This window comes from Cervus canadensis, chromosome 30, assembly GCF_019320065.1.
Source record: "Cervus canadensis isolate Bull #8, Minnesota chromosome 30, ASM1932006v1, whole genome shotgun sequence".
In the NCBI taxonomy this organism is placed as follows: domain Eukaryota; kingdom Metazoa; phylum Chordata; class Mammalia; order Artiodactyla; family Cervidae; genus Cervus; species Cervus canadensis.
This window is the reverse complement of record NC_057415.1, coordinates 12,644,992-12,669,034: the sequence shown is the minus strand read 5'-3', so window position 1 is coordinate 12,669,034 and position 24,043 is coordinate 12,644,992. Positions and strand designations below refer to the sequence as shown.

At 36.7% G+C, this 24,043-nt stretch overlaps 1 protein-coding gene across 5 annotated transcripts in view; it reads right to left on the bottom strand.

Moving 5' to 3' along the window:
* NAA35 (N-alpha-acetyltransferase 35, NatC auxiliary subunit) overlaps positions 1 to 24,043 on the bottom strand; it is a 94,208-nt gene that overhangs the window by 63,826 nt on the left and 6,339 nt on the right. For 4 of the 5 annotated variants that reach the window (XM_043453117.1, XM_043453118.1, XM_043453120.1 and 1 more), the window contains exons 3-6: positions 16,183 to 16,216; positions 8,014 to 8,128; positions 7,169 to 7,243; positions 5,141 to 5,308 (exon numbers count right to left, since the gene is read on the bottom strand). In XM_043453117.1, the coding sequence (XP_043309052.1) occupies positions 5,141 to 5,308; positions 7,169 to 7,243; positions 8,014 to 8,128; positions 16,183 to 16,216 (392 nt within the window). The remainder of the gene's footprint in view (positions 1 to 5,140; positions 5,309 to 7,168; positions 7,244 to 8,013; positions 8,129 to 16,182; positions 16,217 to 24,043) is intronic. The other variant, XM_043453121.1, reaches the window with a different exon arrangement.

Here is a 24,043-nt window from a genome sequence, read left to right as displayed (position 1 = left end):
AATTCTTAAACCTAGAAACTAGAATATTAGCCTATTATACAGAAATATGGAAACTGTAGGAAAAAGCTAAAAGAACTGATTATTATGAATGGATAAGGAAAGAGGAGAGCACTACAATTTTTCATTATACACTTTGTGGGCTATAGAGAAGAAAAAATAGTGCCCAGATTCAAGACATTTGCAAGGTAAAAGAATCTGGATGTAGGAGGTTAAAAAAAAAAAAAAAGTAATCAAAGATAACACTAAAGACATCATTTTGCAAGACAGCAGAAAAGCCATTTGATAGAGGAACTGTGGTTCCCATTTTGCACGTGAGCAACATATTAAAAGAAACTTCTTTGGGCAAATGAGAACGTCTCCAGTTCAGGAGTAAAAACAAAGCAGAGACATAATACATAATCATTAGGGACTTCAGAAGCATCCATTTCAAACAAATTATTTGTTGATTTTAAGTCATTCATATTTATTCATTACCAGGCCTCTAAAGGATTTTACTAGGCAATCAACATTTTTAAATTACCAAACTGAGACAAATTCATCTGGATTATCTGAAAAGTTTAGCAAAACAAGAAAAATATCTTTCCAGACTAGGAACTAACTTTCTCCAGTTCTAGTTTTACATAATTGGTTACACTGTGTGCTGCCTTCTTAACCTTTTAAAGTATGCATTTTCCCATGATATTAAATACTGTCATCTCTATATATTCATTACACATAATCATTATTATATGAGATACAGTTAAGCACAATTTATTTCAACCATAACCCTAATGGTAGTATTTTGATCAATACCAATTTTCACTATTAAAAACTCTGATTAATGTATTTGGACATTAACCGTCCCTATGCCTATTAATTTCTTTAAGGCTGAGTTCTAAAGGTGAACTAACTAGTTTAAATGGTATCAATAAGTTTAAAACTATTGATATATACACTGCTAAATTGTTTTCCAAAGCAGCTATGTTAATGCATACTCTCACTAGTAAAAAAAATATATATATTCTTATTTTAAATACTGTGTAGATGAAAAGTGAACTAATTATTACTTAGATTTTCTTGGATTACACTGAGCCTGAATTTTTTTTTTAGCCTGAATTTTTTAAATATTATGATCATTTGATAACCTTCCTCTATGAATAAGCTATTTATTTTACTGCCATTTATTCATGTGGGTTTTACTCTCATCTTTATTTGAATGGGATTTTAATACACAAAAACTGATTTTTTTTTCTGTATTTTTCCTAAGAATTTTTTCTATCAGCTTTTTTCCTAGTAATCCTTTTCTTTAGGATTTCTTTTATCTCTTAGTAAGTCCTTCATCCAGAGAGTACGCAGAAATTTGAACTAAAAAATATTATAAAATTTTTTTTGTTTACTTAGAAAGTAACACAGGTGTATAATAAAAATTACAAAAAAGTTTATACTCTGATCCTCAATACCTTAGTTATCTTCTTGTGTATGATGATTTAACTACCTATCTCTTTTTACAAAAAGAGCAAAAATGGTAGCAAGTTACACATGCCCTTCTATACCAAACTTATATTTTTACATTAATTTAGAGATCTAATTTGTATAAGCAAGCCTACCCCCTCCTTTGTAAAGGGTGCAAAACACTTACTTGGCAGCATGAGGGTAGTGTCATTTAATGTCTTGTACTGATGGACACTAGTTCCCAGACTTTAGTTACTACAAACACTACAACTAATGTCCTTGAACATAGATCTTTGGGGATAAGCTTGAATATATTTATAGGCTAAATTCCTAAAACTGAAACTGATGAAACAAGACAAGCCTTTAAATCATAGATAGTACCAAACTACTCTTTTAAAAAGTTGTAGAATTTACACTCCCGTCAAAAATGCATGAATCTTTGTTTATAGTAGAATCCTGTCCTAACTAATAAATGTGGAAAGAGTGTTGGAATTCAGAATCATCATTTTGAAGTCAACACACTAAGATTAGTCCAAGCAAGTACCGTGAATGGATACTACATATATATGGAAAGATTTTTAATAAGCAGGATATTTATATGATCTTAAAGAGTTTCCCTACATATTGCTTACTATGTACGCAAGGTTAAAAACAGTAACCATGAAATGTGAACTGGTGCAGGCACTATGGAAAACAGTACGGAGGCTTCTCAAAAAAACTACAAGTAGAGTTGTCATATGATCCTGGAATCCTACTCCTGGTCATATATCTGGGCAAAACTGTAATTCAAAACACACAGGCACCCCAATGCTCACTGCAGCACTCTTTACAATGGCCAAGACACGGAAACATAAATATCCATTGACAGACGAATGGATAAAGATGTTGTGTGTGTATATGTATATATATACACAGACACACACACATATATGCACAATGGAATACTACTCAGCCAAAAAAAAGAATGAAATACCATTTGCAACAACATGCACGGACCTAGAGATTATCTAAGCAAGTGAAGGATTTAAATCAGAAAAAACAAATACCAAATGATGCCACTTATATGTGGAATCTAAGATATGACAGAAATGAACTTATATATGAAAGAGAAACAGACTCACAGACATAGAAAACAGTCTCATGGTTGCCAAGGAGGACAGAGGAGGGATGGACTGGGAGTGTGGGATTAGCAGACGCAAACTATTATATACAGAATAAACAACAAAATCCTACTGTTTAGCACAGGGAACTATATTCAATATCCTGTGATAAACCATAAAGGAAAAGAGCATGAAAAAGAATATGCATATACATGGATAACTATATAACTGCATCACTATGATGTGTAGCAAAAATTGACACAGCAATGTAAATAAACTATACATCAATAAAATAATTTTTTTTTAAAGTAACCATACGGTAATCAGAAAGCACCTTGAAGGGGTGATAGAGTCACATCACCACTGAGGGACAGACGGACACTCTATGTCTCAGATATGAAACCATACAAAGGACACAGTATTACTCATGTCACATTCCAGCCAGGACTGCATAATATAAATCTAATCATGAGGAAAGAGTAGACAAGCCCCAAGTAAGGAACATTCTATTAAGTAAGGGAAAGCAGAAGAGGGCTGTTTTCCAAAAATACCGATGTCATTAGAGACAAAGAATGAAGAACTGCTGTAAATTAAAGGACACTAAAGAGATATGCAGCTAGACGCAGGACATGATCCTAGACTGGATCCCACACTGTAGGGGAAAAACACTAAGGATGTTACTAAGTCAACTGACAGAGAACATGGGTAGGTAGTGGACTGGTATCATAGATTTGCTGAGGTTGATCACTGTGCTGTAGTTGTGTATGAGCGTGTCCTTTTCCTTATGAGGTCCATATTGACGTGTCTCAGAGATCAAAATGTACATAGCTTACTCGCCAATGGTTCAGAAAGATACATATATACATACATACATGAGAGAAAAAGTGAAAAATGACATGATAGGTTAAGAGCAGCTGAATCTGGGTGCTCTTGGTGCTGTCACTGTTAACTGCTGTTATTTGGAAAACATTTCCAAATAAACTAAAATTTTTAAAAGTTAAAAGAAAAGGAAAACAATGACTATTCATATCCCCCCTGCCATACACTGCCCCCCCGCAGCATGTCAGTGCCTATTAAAGGTAAAAAAAATGGTATCTCACAGTTTTAATCTGCATTTCTAAAATGAGGTTAAACATCTTACACTTAATGGCCATTTTATTTCTATAAACTGCCTTCTGATTTTTAAGCAACTTTTTTATATCTAAAACATTTTATCTCTCTACAATTTACTTTGATGTTGTTATAAACTGAATGTTTGTGTCCCCCTCCCACTCCCAAATTCATATGTGAAGTTCTAATGCCCAATGTGATAGCAATTGGAGGTGGAACCTTTGGAAGAGTTCTTTAACAACGAGTTGCAAGGCTTAAAAAACTAAAAAAAGAGGGAACCTACAGACTGAGACTTAAGACATATCAACCAACTGCAACAGACTGACTGTGTCCCCTCAAAATTTATATGTTGAAACCTAACCTCCAATGTGACAGTGCTGGGAGATGGAACCTTTAGAAGGTCCATGAGGGTGGGCCCTCATAAATGGGATTAGTGTCCTTATAAAAGAGACTCTGGAGAACTCCCCATCCCTCCTTCTGCCATGTGAGGCCACAGTGAAAAGACGAACCAAGAAGCAGGCCCTCACCAGGCACCAGATCTGCTGATGCCTTGATCCTAGACTTCTCAGCCTCCAGAACTATGAGAAATAAATAACTGTGCATAAGCCACCCCAGGTTATGGTATTCTGTTATGGCAACACAAACGGACTAAGGCAGATATAAAACGCTGATAAAGTAAGTTTCAAGGGTGCCAACCAATTATTCTAGAACTATTTGGTAAAAACACCCTTTCTCTGTCCCACTGATTTTTAATGTCCTTTTGGGAATACTTAAAACAATTTGTGTGTCTCTTCTCATTTTTTAACTCAAACTAATCTTTTAAAAAATTCCATCCAAATGGGTAAGATTTTCTACCTGTATCAATTCAAATATATAGCTAAATAACCAATGAGTGTTTAAGAAATACCCAGTACTTCATAAACAACTCATAAGCCACACATTTAAATGTGGAACTCACATTAGGTGTATACTTAGCTATTATTCTCCCATATATAATATACATTTAGAAAAGCTTTACACTGAATCATTGCTGGAGCCTAAGATATTTATTCTGGATCAGTAACAGTGTAAAAAAGAAAGTTAACAGTTTCAACAAATGAAAGAAACAGAAATAACTTAGTTTCAAATGCTATCACATCTCCCCTTAAAATACAGTGTCTATAATCATTTTTTTTAATGATAAATGGAAAAATCTTTCTATGACTAAAATGTAAAACACTTTGTCAGTTTGAGGTACTAAGTGGAAAAAAAAGTTTATACTCTAAACTATTCTTCATAACTTTTGTCTTCCTTTCCTCCAAAGACTGAAATTAATTTTTATGTTATAATTTATAAGAGACTTAAGGGACAAGCTTATCTCTTCTATTTTCTTTGTGAATCCTCACAATATCCAGAGTACCTCTGTACATAATAAATACTCAATGAATGGTACTAAGAGAATATATATTAAGATGAGGTGGCCAATGACTTTCAGGAATTCTTAAATAACAAAATCTTACCTCTTCAAAAACAGCAGCTTTATTGACTTTTTCCCTTGCAATGTCACAGATTTTCAAGATACCCAGAGCAAAAGCTTTCATGGCAGGATCTTCTATAAAATCTGGATTATGAATGTAAAGGCACGTAAATACTGTCTGTGCCAAGGAATGGCCTTCTAACCACGTTATCTATAAAGAAATAAAAGAATGCACAAGTCTGAAAAGTTTGATTCAACAGTCCAAGGCCAGACACAGGCCCAAATAAATATGATTAATCACAAGATTTAAAAGAAGATTAAAAGGAAGATCAGAAGAGTCTGAATTCACTTTCACTGACCAAAGTCTTTCAAGAATTAAAAATATGATTACCCAAAAGTTATAGATATGGAAAGCATTCTTTTATTAAATAACTGTTTGCAAAATATTTAGATATTAATGAAATTAGAGTGCCTCCTTACTTCACATCCAAACACTATTAATTCTATTATAACATAGTAAATAAAAACCCATGAAATTAAGGAATTCACAATTTTAGAGCCAACCAGGTTCTTAGCCACTCATTCAACTCTTCTTTTTCATCCCAACTACTATCTAATCCAGTCAAGAGATTCATATCACACCTAGATTACCACAAGAAACTGGCCAACTGTTTTCCTGCTCCCACCTCTACTTCAATACTCCCAATAAGAAGGATCATTCTAAAGCACAAAAATAATCATGCAACACTCTTCTACTGAGTAACTACCATGGGCCAAGTACCCTGGGCTAGAAGCCAGAAGAACTGAAACCAAAACTGAGTAATTTATGATATTTGAGTACTATGCTAGGTATTTTGCATGTATCTTATCTCATTTTTTCCCCTAACACTTTGAGGAAGGTGGTGTTCTCATCTTACATATAAAGAAATAGCATAAATAATTTGCCCATGCTTATTGTTATAATTTATACTTAGTCCAAGAATTCTGCAACAGAGCAAAATTACATTACAAAATGAGAAGTGCACATGAAAATTGCTCTAATTAAGATGCATATTTTGTATTACTAGCATGCAGAAGACTCTCCAGACTAAAAACTGTCTGCCTATTAAAGTCCAAACTTAGATACAGCCCCAATACTCTCATAGAATTGTTCCTCAACTTTGACACAAATCCTCCATCTTGCCCCCTTTAATCCTATTCCACTACAATTACAAATGGCCAAAGAGTAATAAAAATATTTCTGAGGGAAAGAGCTTTGGAGGAAGGAGGATCAGGATTCTCGCTATGCCCCTAGCTAGCAACATAACCCTAGGCAAATAGTAGGCAAACAGGTAAGAGTGATACCAGACCGCTCACAGAGCTGATGTAAAAGACCAAAGTAAAAAATACACACATAAACACTTAACAGAAATACTTCATACACATTGATAATCAATGAATATTTCACCAGACACACAAATGAAGAAATTTTACATTATGTCTAAAGACAATGATTTAATTTAATACCAAGCTTAAAAAAGAAAGGGAGACTCAGAAAGTGGGGGGTGGGGCGGGGGGGAACAGCAGCACAAAAGAGAGTTTCCCACAATTACACCACAGTCTCGGCAAGACAACCTATTCAGCGTACATACAGAAATAACTAAAAAATTTTCCTCAGAGTGTAAAATGGCCAGTTTACTTCAATTTTCACTAGATTAGGAAAAAAATTTCTTCAAAGCCAATCCAAAACTCTCTTTGGTTAAATTTCATGCTTATTTACAGAACCTTTCAATTACAGATTTGTTTTCCTGAGTACCATGAGAATAGAAAAGGCACTTTGGATAATGGCTGTGTATTATTATCTTTCTTGGAAAGAAAATATCCTTCCAGAAAATGAGAACCTAAAATCACCCAGATGAAAAGTAAAATAGCTGCTTCCTATAGCATAACTTAGCCTAATAATCTTACATACATCTTACTAGGCCAAGAATTATATATATTTCATATTCAGTGATGGTATATATACTTTCAAACTGAAATTCAAGTAAGCCACAGTTCTAAAATTAACAAACAGTGCTATCTTAACTCTTACCAAACAGCAAAAGCATGTATCCATTATCCCTATCAATTCAGGCAAGGTGAGGTCTTTAATTTTTATGGTGCCATCCTAAAAGAAAGGGGAAATATGACATATAAGCTTTTTAAAAATGTATGGTTACTATGTACAATAAATATTTTAAAGCATAAATTCTAAGAAAACTCTATCTCATCATCTGATAAAACCAAGGGGCCAAATTAACTCTGTATTCTTAAAAATAATGTATCTTAATATGTCTTCAATACTAAAAATAAAAGCCTAATTTGAAATAAAGGCCTTTATAAAAAAATGAGTCAAACTAACAAATATTTTAAAATCACAGTTAAAATTAGTTTTGAACATTAATAAATATGAAGCATTTTAACGAACTGAAACTATAAAGAAAAAATTTAAATTTTCCTTAAACTGATATATCTCAATTTTTTAATGGTTTCCACTTATTTAACAAATCTTTCTTCACAAAATATGCAAAATTAAGCTCTGAGGCAACTATGAATGAACTTCTAAATTAATTCTCATTGAGTAAATTTCTAGTTCACTACCACAAGCATTTTACTTAATATATTTATACTTAAAATTTAATCCTTAAGCCAATTACCTTGGTATGTATACTCAAAACACTTTCAAATATTAATTTAAAAAAATGCATGCATACACAAATTTAGAACAAACTTTTAACTTTGTTAAAATTTTCACACAGATAACTAACTTGTTTACATACCCGAGATGCATTTAAGAAAATTTGATACACTAAGTTTGATTTCCATTATTAATCAAAATGTTTTAACACATGAATAACAAATAATAAAAGAAAACACAAAAGGTACAATGGTAACAACCTTGATAGCTTGTTCAAAATTGAGAACTTTTCGATTAACTTGGTTTCCAATCATGCCAGCATCCATCTTGGGATCCATCATTTCAATGGCAGACATGGCTTCAAAAAGACCAAACCTGCAATAAAAAAAATAACTCTACAAATTATATTTGAACCAATAAGCTTAACTAGATTCCCACAATGGTACAAAAATCATTATAGCATTGAATACTTCAAATAACTACCCTATTCTAGGTATTTAGTCTCCACAACTTGCTATCACTTCTATTTCAATTAAATAATCCTCCTTCAACATAAAATTTCTTCCATGTACTTGTCACTCAAATCATTTTACATGCACTATGGGACAACAAAAGAATTAAAAGAAAAGCTGTTTTTCATTCTTCCTTCAAAAAATCTGCACATTAGAACATTTTGGGAAAAAAAGAGATCAACTGATCAGCAATAGATTTCACTTTGCCTTCTTCATTTAACACTTAGAAAGATATGTTTGGAATAATCATTACCAAATGTAACTTTCACGTATTTTTCATTTTCTTTACATCTTGAAAGTCTAAAAATCTGGCACATCACCATCTATAATGCCCAAAGTTTTGGCAATTACATAAGAAAGAAAAAAAAAAGAAATTCTGATGGTCTGATATTAGTGGCTTATTAGTTGTGATACAGTATGGCCTGAAAAGTTGCTGCTACTGCTGCTAAGTCACTTCAGTCGTGTCCGACCCTGTGCGACCCCATAGACAGCAGCCCACCAGGCTCCCCCGTCCCTGGGATTCTCAAGGCAAGAACACTGGAGTGGGTTGCCATTTCCTTCTCCAATGTGTGAAAGTGAAAAGTGAAAGTGAAGTCGCTCAGTTGTGTCTAACCCATAGCGACCCAATGGACTGCAGCCTACCAGGCTCCTCCGTTCATGGGATTTTCCGGGCAAGAGTACTGGAGTGGGTTGCCATTGCCTTCTCCACCTGAAAAGTTAGTATATCTTTAATTGAGATATGAAAAATGAAGAACCTAAAAGACAGTATGACTGGCCATCAAGGTATTCACTTTCTAATGTGCTTAGTCTAAGCCAATAGATTACTAGGAAAATAAAAGAGATCTACCTTGTTACACTACATCATTTCTCTCAGAAAAGCAGCAGCAGTAAGATATTAAGAAAAATAAACAAATGGGATCCAATCAAACTTACAAGCTTTTGCACAGCAAAGGAAACCATAAACAAAATGAAACAAAACATCAACAAAATAAAAAGACAACCTACTGAATGGGAAATAATATTTGCAAATGATGCAACCAACAAGGGCTTAATTTCCAAAATACAAATAGCTCATACATCTCAACAACAACAGAAACCATCCAACTGAAAAATGGGCAGAAGACCTACTTAAACATTTCTACAAAGAAGAAATACAAATGGCCAATAGGCACATGAAAAAGATGCTCAACACTGCTAATTAGTGAATTTCAAATGAAAACTACAAGATACCACCTCACACCAATCAGAATGGCCATCATTAAAAACTCTACAAACAACAAATGCTATAGAGGCTATAAAACAAAGGGAACCTTCTTGCACTGTTGGTGGGAATGTAAATTGGTATGTAAGCATGGTAAGCAAGTATGTAAGAAAGTTGGTATGAAAGTGAAAAGTGAAAGTGAAGTCGCTCAGTCGTGTCTGACTCTTTGTGACCCCGTAGACTGTAGCCTACCAGGCTCCTCCATCCATGGGATTCTCCAGGCAAGAATACTAGAGTGGGTTGCCATTTCCTTCTCCAGGGGATCTTCCTGACCCAGGGATCGAATCCGGGTCTCCCGCATTGCGGGCAGACGCTTTAACCTCTGAGCCACCAGCGAAGTCCTAGTATATAAAGTTGGTATATAAATACATAAATGTGCAAAACATATGGAGCTTCCTGAGAAAACTAAAAACAGAATTACCCTATGACCCAGCAATCCCACTCCTGGGATATATCCAGACAATACTTTAATTCAAAGATACACACAGCCCTTTATTCACAGCAGCAACAGTCACAATAGCCAAGATATGGAAACAGCCTACATGCTTACTGACAGATAAATGGATAAAGAACATGTGGTACATATATTAGCTTGGTGGAAAAGTAATTGCGGTTTTGCATTGTTGAACTTCGCTGTTTAAAGTTCAACAGCATATTAAAAAGCGGAGATATTACTTTGCCAACAAAGGTCCGTCTCCTCAAAGCTATGGTTTTTCCAGTAGTCATGTATGGATGTGAGAGTTGGACCATAAAGAAAGCTGAGCACGGAAGATTTGATGTTTTGAACTGTGGTGTTGGAGAAGACTCTTGAGAGTCCCTTGGACTGCAAGGAGATCCAACCAGTCCATCCTAAAGGAAATCAGTCCTGAACAGTCACTGGAAGGACTGATGCTGAAAGTGAAATTCCAATACTTTGGCCACCTGATGCAAGAGCTGACTCATTTGAAAAGACACTGATGCTGGGCACGACTGAAGGCAGGAGGAGAAGAGGACGACAGAGAATGAGATGGTTGGATGGCATCACTGACTCAATGGACATGAGTGAGTAAACTCCGGGAACTGGTGATGGACAAGGAAGCCTGGCCTGCTGCAGCCCATGGGGTCGCCAAGAGTCAGACATGACTGAGCGACTGAACTGAACTGATGCTGTTGAGATTTGCTGATACTAGAAAATATTCTTAAATAAATGTGGTTATGTTATACATCATTTTAGTGCTCACTACTCACTTTGCATTTTTTTGCTAATGACTTATACTTGATGTTTATTTTATATGTATTTTAGACTAGGGAAGTGATGTTAAGACAAAAGCAAATTTGAGCTATTTTCTTATTTGAGTTCAAAATGGGTGGTAAAGCAGAGGAGACAATTTGCAACATCGACAACGCAGTTGGCCCATGAACTGATAACAGATGTACAGTGCAGTGGTGGTTCAAGAAGTTTGGCAAAGGAGATGCGAGCCTTGAAGCTGAGAAGCACAGTGGCTGGCCATTGGAAGTTGACAACTAGCAACTGACAGCATCATCGAAGCTGATTCTCTTACAACTACAGAAGTTGCTGAAGAACTCAACGTCGACCATTCTACGGTGGTTTGCATTTGAAGCATATTGGGAAGGTGAAAAAGCTCGATAAGTGGGTGCCTCAGGAGCTGACCAAAAATTAAAAAAAATTAGCATTCTTAAGTGTTATCTCCTTTTACTCTGTGCAACAACCATGATCGGATTGTGATGTGCTACAAAACGTCCACTGTATACAGCTTCCAACGATGACCAGCTCAATGGCTGGACTGAGAAGAAGCTCCGAAAATGGCAACACCTGCAGCCAGCACTGGTCAACAGAATCGGCCCACTTTTTCCCCACAATGCCTGCCACACATCACACAACCCATGCTTCAAAAGTTGAAGGAACTGAGCTACAAAGTCTTGCCTCATCCACCATATTCGTTTGACCTCTTGCCAACTGACTACCACTTCTTCAAGCATCTCTACAACTTTTCGCAGGGAAAATGCTTCCGCAACCAGCAGGAGGCGTTCCAAAAGTTTGCTGAATCCCAAAACACGGATTTTTAAGGTACAGAAATAAACTTATTTCTCATTGGCAAAAATGTGTTGATTGTAATGGTTTCTATTTTCATGAATAAAGATATGTTTGAGTCGAGTTATAATGCTTTAAAATTCACGGTCTGAAACAGCAATTACTTTTTCACCAACCTAATACAATGGATTACTACTTGGCCATAAAAAAGAACAAAATAATGCCATTTTGCAGCAACATGGATAGAGCTATAGATTACCATATTAAGTGAAATCAGACAGAGAAAGATACCATATGTTATTACTCATATGGGGAATATAAAATATTACACAAAGTAGTCTATCAACAGAACAGACTCAGGGACACAGAGAACAGACTTGTGGCTGCCAAGGGGGAGGGAGCTGGGGGAAAATGGAGGAGGAAGTTGGGGGTTAGCAAGTGTAAGCTATTATATCCACGGTGGATAAACAAGGTCCAACCGTACGGCACAGAGAACTATATTCAGTGCCCTATGATGAACCACAATGGAAAAGAATACATGAAAACGTGTATGTACATATAACTGAGTCACTGTGCTGTAGAGCAGAAATTAACACTGTAGATCAACCATATTTCAATTAAAAAAAACAAAACAGCAGCAATGCTTTAAGGAGATACTCCCTGAAATCCCTCAAATCTTTATAATGCTTCAGTTTAAGACACTCTGACAATATGAGCATATGGTATTACTGAAGACAACTTTCATCTATAAATCTGATGCAAAGCTGTGGCTCAAAACCCAAAGAGCTTGTCAAGCCAAAAGAGAAAATATGCAAAAATAGAAAAGAATCTTATCAATAAAACAGGGATTCACCAAGTATCAGATACTATAAACCTGTATTAATTAAAGGCATTCTAGCATACACAGATCAAGAGAAAACAATCTAAATCCATGTAGATTTATGTAATCCACGTAATTCCATGTAGGAATTACAGACAATAAAGATGGAATTTCAATTAGTTGGAAAATCAGTGCATCAATCAATCAACACTATTAAGATAAGTGGCTAACTACCGTGAAAAAGTGAAATCTTTGATTTACACAATTAAAAACAAACCCCAGGCAGATTTAAGTTCTAAACCTAAGACAAACAAATGAACAAAAATTTTTCAATAATGTACAAAGCTATGAAGAAAAAAGTTGATTACTCCAGCTGTGTAAAATATTAAAAAATTACATGCAATAATAAACTTGTCAGTTAAAATACAGACAATTATCTGGGGGAAATATTTTTAATATAGGCTATTTTGAAATAGTATCCAGAAAATATAACTAATTCATACAAATGTTTGTTGTTGTTTTAGTTACTAAGTCATGTCCGATTCTTCTGCAACCCCATCAACTACAGCCTGCCAGGCTCTTCTATGAGATTTTCCAGGCAAGAATACAGAAGTGAGTTGCCATTTCTTTCTCCAGTGGGTCTTGCTGACCCAGGGATTGAACTTGTATCTTCTACATTGGCTGGTGGATTCCCACTGAGCCATGTGGGAAGCCCAACTCATAAAAATATGAAAAGGCAAGTAACCGGAAGAAAAGTAGGCAAAGGACATGAATGAACAATTAAAAGAAGAGGAAGAAAAAAAAAAAAAAGAAGAGGAAGTATAAACTATTAATATGAATAAAAATTCAAATGTAATCAAGTAATGCAAAACAAAATGATGGTTTTTTGAGGGGAGAAGTAAGGGAAATTTTAAAAAGTAAGCATACTCTCATATACTGTTGGTGTGTAAACTGATAAAGCCTTTTGTGAGGGAAATTTGGCTGACTCCATTAAAATCCAGTCATTCGATTTCTAGGCTTCAGTCTTCAAAATTATTTGCACATGTATATGTATAAAGCGGTTGTATAAATTAAATCTACATTTAATTTTCCAATTTTCCCATGCTACCAATAAATGCTGCCATCTGAAAGTCCATCAATAGGGATCCCATAGAACAAATTATGATAGTCATTTTATAAAATAAAAAGCAATTTTAGAATGAACAAGGTGGAACTATTACACACTAAAATGGAAAGAACTCGAGGATACAGTGAATGGGAAAGAAATCTGCAGTACAATACAGTCAACTCCTTCTATCCACAGTGGATTGGCTCCTGACACCTTGGCAGATGCTCGAGTCCTTTACATAAAACAGCATAGTTGAATACTGCTCCGCATATCCCCATTTACAACTAACTAGTTTTATAACAATGACTATCTCCAGACAAGGAACAGAGACTGTGTGGGGGAAACGGTCTCATGGGAAGTTCTGCTTCATCCCTAATGCTTAAATCTGTTAAAATACGAAGTATCCATTTATTACTATATGAAAACAACTAAAGAAAAGTTCTTATGGGCACAATTAAACCCCTAAATCAATAAGATATGTCTAATTAGTAACACTGCCATAGAAACTACAGTAGCAATAAGTTAGCTATTCCACTCATTCAACAAATGCTCAGTGCCTACTACTACCTGCAAGGCACTGTTCTAGGCACTTGAGATACACGAGGGAGGAAAACAAATCTGACCACTTCCTGGAGCTCACATTCTAGTGGAGGGAAACAGACAACAAGAAAGTAATCACACAGGTAGATTACATAGACGGCTAGAAGACTGTACACGCTAGGGGATGGAAATGAGTTAAAAGACGATATGGATTAAAAGGATACAACTTTAAGATATGGTCATGGTAGGCTGCTGGTAATCATGATCCCTGGGCTCAATGACTAAAACCCTGAGGAAATGAAAAGGATTATGTTGCTCTGGTGATCCTTCTCAAATGCTGTTCCATAGCCAGGAGCCAGGTTTGATTTCATTACATCCTTCCTATACCTGCCAGCGGCATCAAATAATGATGTTCTCAAAGTGTGGTCCCTAGATCAGCAGCATCAATCTCACCTGGGAACTTGTCAGAAATGCAACTTCTGTGATCCCACACCAAACCTACTAAATAAGGAACTCTGGGGGCAGGTCCCAACAACCAATGTTTTAAAAACTCTTTCAGATGACACTGGTTATCACTAAAGTCTTAGAAGAACTAAACTTCAAATTCTACTTCTCCTAACCAAATGTCCAATCTTGTCCACTTACTAATTTAAAATTTCATACTTCCAACCTTGAAAATTGAGTCTGGCCATAGCAGTATGAAACAGTGGCTATGGGAGTATACATATAATTAAGCATTTCCTTTCATTTACCAAGGGATTCTCAATCTACTTTCATCTAGGCAATTAGTCATCTGTTTCTGGTCATCAACCAGTCTACCACATATGACACGCAACCTATCAGTTCAATTCATTCACTTAGTGTCTGACTCTTTGCGACCCCATGGACTGCAGCATGCCAGGCCTCCCTGTCCATCACCAACTCCCAGAGTTTACTCAAACTCATGTCCACTGAGTCGGTGATGCCATCCAACCATCTTGTCCTCTAACATCCCCTTCTCCTCCCACCTTCAATCTTGCCCAGCATCAGGGTCTTTTCAAATCAGTCAGTTCTTCGCATCAGGGGGCCAAAGTATTGGAGTTTCAGCTTCAGCATCAGTCCTTCCAATGACTATTCAGGACTATTTCCTTTAGGATGGACTGGTTAGATCTCCTTGCTATCCAAGGGACTCTCAAGAGTCTGCTCCAACACCACAGTTCAAAAGCATCAATTCTTTGGCGTTCAGCTTTCTTTATAGTCCAACTCTCACATCCATATATGACTATTGGAAAAACCATAGCTTTGAATAGACGGACCTTTGTTGGCAAAGTAATGTCTCTACTTTTTAATATGCTGTCTAGGTTAATCATAACTTTTCTTCTACAGAGCAAACGTCTTTTAACTTCATGACTACAATCACCATCTGCAGTGATTTTGGAGTCCAAAAAAATAAAGTCAGCCACTGTTTCCATTGTTTCCCCATCTATTTGCCATGAAGTGATGGTACCGGATGCCATGATCTTAGTTTTCTGAATGTTGAGCTTTAAGCCAACTTTTTCACTCTCCTCTTTCACTTTCATCAAGAGGCTCTTTAGTTCTTTTTCGCTTTCTGCCCTAAGGGTGGTATCATCTGCATATCTGAGGTTATTGATATTTCTCCCAGCAATCTTGATTCCAGGTGTGCTTCATCCAATCCAGCATTTCTCATGATGTACTCGGCATATAAGTTAAATAAGCAGGGTGACAATATACAGCCTTGACGTACTCCTTTCCAAATTTGGAACCAGTCTGTTGCTCCATGTCCAGTTCTAACTGTTGCTTCTTGATCTGTATTCAGATTTCTCAGGAGGCAGGTAAGGTGGTCTGGTATTCCCATCTCTTTAAGAATTTTCCAGTTTGTTGTGAATGCAACCAATAGCTTTTCTCAATAAATTTCACATCCTGTACATCTATTCTCAAGGGAAGGACCAGAAGTCACAGTTTCACTAGGTACAACCACTTCCTATCACAACTAAAGTCAGCTGTCTCAAAGAGCTCACCAAGGTTAAAAAATATGTAATTAGTGTTATACTTACAACTTTGAAAGGTAAATTTACTCAGACTTCAAGGAATACTACTGCACACAAGACAAAATAGAAATATTACACTACACTACTTCAAAGGATACAAATACTTACAGCTTATCATGAAGCAGTTCTCCCAACTTTAACTCTAAAAGAAACAAAAAAAGAAGAGAAAAACCTTTTGAATAATACCATATTTATATTTAACTGTTAATTCTAAGAAAAAAATGAAACAAAATATTAGCATCTAGAAAATGTGCTTGGAGTCCTTTGTACCTCATTTTCTAAGAAATGGTCATATTATTCTACTCAATTACTAATATAATGTCTTCTATGCAGTGAATATTTAAATAGTAACTATAAATCGAACTTCTGAGAATTTAGTAAGTGACCCACCCATCACAGGCCACAACAACCAGAATTATCAGCCTCATTTAAAAAAAAAATCGCTAATATATTTATCCCTACATAAACTTTTCCACAGAACGCTAAGCTATTTTTCAAGTTGTTTTTAAACCACTTGGCACCATAATCTAATCTCTCTTTGTCCCAGGAACAGTGTCAAGGCTATTTTTTTTGGCTGCCCTGCATGGCTTACAGGGTGATCTCAGTCCTCCAACCACGGATTGAACCCGCACCCTGTGCAGTGTAACTGCAGAGTCTTAACCACTGGACCACCAGGGAAGTCCAAAAACCATTTTTAAAAATTACACTTGATTCAAATAAGGTAGAAAGCACTTGAGTAAACAGCTGATCAAGAATGTTTATCCCCTGTAAAGCAGCTGTTCTCAACCTTGGCTGCATATCAGTATAAACTGGAAAGCTTCTGAAAATCCTAACGTCCAATCAGCATCCCAAATTAATTAAATTCTAAGAGTGGGACCTACACAGTGGTTTTAAAGGACTCCAGATGATTTCAGTGTGCAAGGAAGATGAGAACCACCACTGTATCATTTTTAAGTAGCTTAAATGTTGATGGTCAAATCCTGTGGAAGATATAAAGAAGCAGTTTTCAGAATTTTACTAACCCCCCTCGCTCACTGTAAGTTCAGTAACATTTGGTTTTTAAAGTTTCATGTACCTTCCCCAATGGCTCATGTGGGTAAAGAATCTGTCTGCAATGCAGGAGACACAGGAGACGCAGGAGACGCAGGAGACGCAGCTTTGATCCCTGGGTTGGGAAAATCCCCTGGAGAAGGAAATGGCAACCCACTCCAGTATTCTTGCCTGGAAAACCCCATGGACAGAGGAACCTGGTGGGCTACAGTCCATGGGGTCAGAGTCAGACACAACTGAGCAACTAACACTTTCCTTTCATGTACCAAAACAAATAAATCAATGAGAAACATTTATCAAAATACAATAAAGCAGAACATACAACAGTTCTCAAAGATGGTCTGAGAACCCAGAGTCTGTGACATTAAAGTTGTTGTTTTTGTTTAGTCTTTAAGTCATGTCTGATGCTTTTGTGACCCCCTGGACTGCAGGCTGCCAGGCTCCTCTGCCGTGGAATTTTTCAGGCAAGGAAACTGGTGTGGGTTGTCATTTCCCTCTCCGGGGACCTTCCTGACCCAGGAATTGAAGCCATGTCTCCTGCACTGGCAGGCAGATTCTTTTTTTTTTTTTTTTAGATTCTTTACCACTGAACCACCAGGGAAGCCCAATGTTAAAGTTACTTTTCAAATAATACTAAAAGTTTCTTTCATTGTGTTGACATTTCCAATGATGATGCAAAAACAACAGTGTAAAGAGGAAAAAGGCAGAACTGTAGTGTTAGGACAAATCAAGACAGTGGTCCCAAGCAAAACAGCGTATTCTTCATTTCCATGCACTTTCACTCACCAAGTCTTTGATGGGAACGGTAAAAATTATTAATCTCAGGGCAAGGACCAGAGTGCAAGTGAGGCATATAGGGTGCAAAATTTAACGAGGCACTTTCAGATAGTACCTTCTTAAGTTTTGTACCCTATGTGCCTCAGTCATTTCATCCTAGGGCTGGCCTGATATACCTAATTAAATTTCAATCTCTGAGTACATCTTTTTAATACTCTATTTGATAAACAGGAAGCATATGTAAACTTCCTCTGCTTACTTTCCTTCCTCTTACCAAAGTAAGAGGCTGTCTCAAACAAAAGCTCTTACACAATTATCATGGAACACCATTTTTACTGGAAAGAACATGACAAGTTAGTCATTCGAACTTGACAATATAGCAGTTTTTTTTTTTTAAATAAGAGTCTGTCACTTTAAGAAAATAACCGACATGGTTTATTGCCAATGACAACATTTGAACTTTCAAAAAAAAAAAATCAGAACTCTGGAAAACACATATCTGCCACTGTGAACTTGACAGTGTCCCAATATTTAAAAAGACTTTCCTGATTATACTGGTGGTGATATTATTAACAAATTTGTTTTTTAATATTGTATAATGAAGTGTGTCAACACCTGGAAGATGTGCTTAACTCACTAAACCAGTTTTTGCAAATGATAATCCATGTCACAAAATGAGGCATGGATAAAAGATCCAAAGTTCTAGATAGACCAATATATACTTTATGTAACAGAGCATGAAAGGTCCACTCATAGGCTTTCAGATTCCACACTGCAAACTAATCTTTAAGAAACTATCACCTGTTACAAGTTTTGGTGTAGTAGCAAATTAACCAAAAAGTTTCCCAATCTTTTAACTATACATTTTGTGAGGCCAGGTTTACTTCTAATGTTTCAATCAAAACAACATGTGGCAACAGATTGAATGAGAAGCCGCTATGGAATTCAGGTGCTCTCTATTATGCCTACATCAGAGATTTTCAAAAGTATAAAATAATGCCACTCTTCAAAGTTGTCCTTTGTTTTGAAAAATACATTTTTCTTTTAAAAATGCTATGCTGACATGCAAAGGGTTTATTATCATTTTCAAATATTTAAAAAATTTCTCAGTTTCAAATTCTAATAAACATCAATATACATATAGTACACATAAACAATACTTTTTTAAAAAAGCACATGTGCTTGCATGCTCAGTCATGTCTGACTCTTTGCAACCCCGTGGACTGTATCCCTCCAGGCTCCTCTGTCCATGGATTCTCCATGCAAAAATACTAGAGGGGATAGCCACTCCTTTCTCCAGGGGACTGTTTCTGACCCAGGATCGAACTTGTGTCTCTTGCATTGGCAGGTGAATTCTTTAAGAATATAAAGGAATCCTGATGCCAAAAAAATTGAGAACTGTTTTAATAATTTATCATAAACTTTAGAGTAGATCTGGGTACCAAACAGCTTCACTGAACACTCCAGAGAACTAGGAGCAAGTAGATCACTCTGGACACTGAGTTCATCATCTGAAAAATGAAGGGTTGTACTAGATGACTCTGTAAAGTTCCTTAGGACATCCTCCCTTTTGCCTTGGAAATGAACAATAAACTATAACTTGTCGCTGGAGTTTGGATTTGCAGTAGTGCTAAGCACTTGAAGCATATATTCATTCTCCCAGAAAAGAGTAATCTAACAGGATGAGAAAAACATGCAACTATTTGACATTTTACCATCTTACAAATGAGAACATAATTTGTAAACTGAAGTTACAGATCTCTACATGTAACATTATAAATGATGGTTAAATTTGCTGCTTTCTTCACTATGAAGGCCCTATTGAATCTATGACATAGCTGGACACCAGTATCATTATATAGTAATAATTAACAGATGAATTAAAGTTTCAAACTCAGGTCTCCTGCACTGCAAGCAGATCCTTTACCATCTGAGCTACCAGCAGTGGAGAAAGCCAAAAACAACTTGATTTATCACTCATCTTTGAAAGTGAGGATAAAGACAGGCTGAAATGTGGAGGACTGAGCCATCAGACAGCCCAAAGCCCTGCCCTAATGTACAGATCAGGAGAACTACCCCTCCCCTCACCTTGGGTAATACTGAAGATTTTCTCTGAAAGGGGCAAACCAAAAAGTTTTCACGACAGGTTATTTGAAGACAAGGATTCAGTACTGGAAAGAAGGGGCATTAAGTGAATACATCACAACTCCAGACTTCTTCCCCTATTTAAAATGCAGTCAAATCTCCAACCTCAAGCAGATAAATTTTATCTACAGAATATAATCTTTCCAAGAGGAAGGAGCCAAATAACTGACACCCCGGGTTCTCCAACACAAAAACCAAGTCAGACCACCTGACACTGACATGCACAGCAGAAGAGTCCTGCTCAAAAATTCAAGTTGGCTTTTTCGCCCCTTAGGCAACAAAGGATTCTCAGATACCTGAAGTAATCCTCTAACACAGAAGACAGAAACCAAAGAAAACAAAATTAAAAAGGCAGGTTGGAGGAAAGACACTATGTAGGGAAAAAAACATTTCAAAAGAACTGTTATTATCCTTAGAGACAAAACAGTGCAACCCTGAAACAAAACCAGGACATTTTACTTTTATTTAAAAGAGATATCCAAAATAAGGAAGAGAGAGAGATTCAGAGGAGGGGGGGAAAAAAAAAAACAATAGAAATTAAAAACATTATAACAGGAAAAAAAAAATTAAATTCAAAGTCTTTTAACTCCATTCAGCTGCTATAACCAAAATACCATATATTGGGTGACCTATGAACAACAAATTTTATTTCTCACGGTTCTGGACCCTGGGAAGTTCAAAATCAGGGAACCAGCAGACTCAGTATCTGGTAAGGACCTACTTCCTAGATGGCCTTCTTTTTAACGTCACATGGTGGAGAAGTGAAGGCAAAGGAGAACAGGAAAGATATACCCATTTGAATGCAGAGTTCCAAAGAAAAGCATGCAGAGATAAGAAAGCCTTCCTCAGTGATCAATGCAAAGAAATAGAGGAAAACAACAGAATGGGAAAGACTAGAGATCTCTTCAAGAAAATTAGAGATATCAAGGGAACATTTCATGCAAAGATGGGCACAATAAAGGACACAAATGGTATGGACCTAACAGAAGCAGAAGATATTAAAAAGAGGTGGCAAGAATACACAGAAGAACTATACAAAAAAGATCTTCACGACCTAGATAATCACAATGGTGTGATCACTCACCTAGAACCAGACATCCTGGAATAAGTAGTCAACTGGGCCTTAGGAAGCATCACTACGAACAAAGCTAGTGGAGGTGATGGAATTCCAGCTGAGCTATTTCAAATCCTAAAAGATGATGCTGTGAAAGTGCTGCAATTAATATGCCAGCAAATTTGGAAAACTCAGCAGTGGCCACAGGACTGGAAAAGGGTAGTTTTCATTCCAATCCCTAAGAAAGGCAATGCCAAAGAATGCTTTAACAACCACACAATTTGCACTCATTTCACACACTAGTGAAGATTCTAGTGTGTGATTCACACTAGTGAAAATTCTCCAAGCTAGGTTTCAACAGTAAGTGAAAAGTGAACTTTCCAGATGTTCAAATTGGATTTAGAAAAGGCAGAGGAACCAAAGATCAAATTGCCAGCATCTGCTGGATCATAGAAAAAGCAAAGACAGTTCCAGAAAAAATCTACTTCTGCTTTACTGACTATGCCAAAGCCTTTAACTGTGTGGATCACAACAAACTGTGGAAAATTCTTAAGAGATGGGAATATCACACCACCTGACCTGCCTCTTTAGAAATCTGTATGCAAGTCAGGAAGCAACAGTTAGAACTGAACATGGAACAAGACTGGTTCCAAATACGGAAAGGAGTATGTCAAGGCTGTATATTGTCACTCTGCTTATTTAACTTATATGCAGAGTAGTACATCATGAGAAATGTTGGGCTCGATGAAGCACAAGCTGGTATCAAGATTGCCAGGAGAAATATCAATAACCTCAGATATGCAGATGACACCATCCTTATGGCAGAAAGGAAGAAGAACTAAAGAGCCACTTGATGACAGTGAAAGAGGAGAGTGAAAAAGTTGTCTTAAAGCTCAACATTCAGAAAACTAAGATCATGGCATCCTGTCCCATCACTTCATGGCAAATAGATGGGAAAACAGAGAGACTTTATTTTTGGGGGCTCCAAAATCACTGCAGATGGTGACTTGCAGCCATGAAATTAAAAGATGCTTGCTCCGTGGAAGAAAAGTTATGACTAACCTAAGACAGCATATTAAAAAGTAGAGACATCACTTTGCCAACAAAGGTCTGTCTACTCAAAGCTATGGTTTTTCCGGTAGTCATGTATGGATGTGAGAGTTGGACTATAAAGAAAGCTGAGTGCCGAAGAATTGGTGCTTTTGAACTGTGGTGTTGGAGAAGACTCTTGAGAGTCCACTGGACTGCAAGGAGATCCAACCAGTCCATCCTAAAGGAAATCAGTCCTGAATGTTCACTGGAAGGCTGAAGCTGAAACTCCTATACTTTGGCCACTTGATGTGAAGAAGTGACTTGATTTGAAAAGACCCTAAAGCTGGGAAAGATTGAAGTTGGGAGGAGAAGGGGACAACAGAGGGTGAGATGACTTGATGGCATCACCAACTCAATGGACATGAGTTTGAGTAAACTCTGGGAGTTGGTGATGGACAGGGAGGCCTGGCATGCTGCAGGTCCATGGGTTCGCAAAGAGTCGGATATGGCTGAGCAACTGAACTGAACACTATGGTGGAAGGGACCAGGAAGGCTCTGTGGGGTCTCTTTCACAGGAGTATTAATGCCAATCATGTGGGTTCTACTTTGATGACCTAGGCACTTCCCAAAGGCCCCACTTCTTAATATCACCACATTGTGTGTGTGCATTAGGTTTCAACACACGATTTGGGGTGGACACAAACATTTAGTCCATAGCATTGAGGAAAAATAACAAAGAAATGGAAAACAGGCAACAAAGGATTAAAAAAACAGGCCTTCCAATATCCAAAAAGTAAATACTAGGGGCTATAGCTCAGTGGTAGAGCATTTAACTGCAAAAAGTAAGTACTCCATAAAGTGAATACGGAAAAAACAAGAAATAGAGTAATTCAAGAAAATTCCCCAGAACTGAAAAATCAGAGTGAAAGCGCTCAAGCGTCATCAAACAAAGCACACCACTGTGAAAGCTTTGGACATAAGGAACAAAAAGAAGATTCTAAAAGGTTACATATGAAAGTTCAGTAATCAGAGTATCAGACATTTGAGCAATGCCCTCAAAATTCTCACACACTCCCAGATGTATTATCAATAAAGTGGAAGGAGAGAACAAAGACACTTCAGAGCCTCAAAAAACCGTATCTCTCATGTGCTTTACTCAGGAAGATAATAAAGATGTCTAACCAAAACCAGGGAGAAAAGTAACAAACCCCTTAAGCAAGATCTCAGGATTATACCAGGTATAAAAGGCAAGAAATCCAGACTGGAGAGAAGTAAGAGGCTTGCGAAGAAATTTCTTTATGGTGATTTAAAACAATAGGATGTCTGAATGTGTTAGATGATTCAGACAACTGATGAACAGCATAAAGTACCTATCTTTTGAGCAAACACTTTTTGCATAAAACAGAACTGGGTAGGAAGGGAAAAGCAACAATTTTACTTTTTGACTCAGCTATGAATAATATCTGCATAGCTATAACTACATGGTGGGGCAGGGGGGGAGTCCACAGACAATGCCCCAAAGGGAATGGGGGTATCAAGAAATAGCAATAAAAGCATATCTAGGATCATGATTACTAAAATAACCAGTTAAAAGGGGGAAAATGGTGACTTCTGAAGACACCTTTTCTATTGACCAAAGCTCCTGACATAAATCAGGATGCACAATACAAGATTAACAGGGAAATCTAGTAAAAAGAGCCTTTAAATTGCAATAAAGCTCCCAATCCTTTCTACTGCATGCTATTTAATGCTAGTTGTTAGTCTTATGATATCCATATGCTCCTTTCCTTAAAAAAATCCAAGGTCAAAGAGACTAAACAGCTGAACATTCTTGAAAGTAATCTAAACAGAACTAAGCAGCGCTACTGATATTTTGGGCAGAAAAATTACTTTTCTGTGGGGGCTATTCTG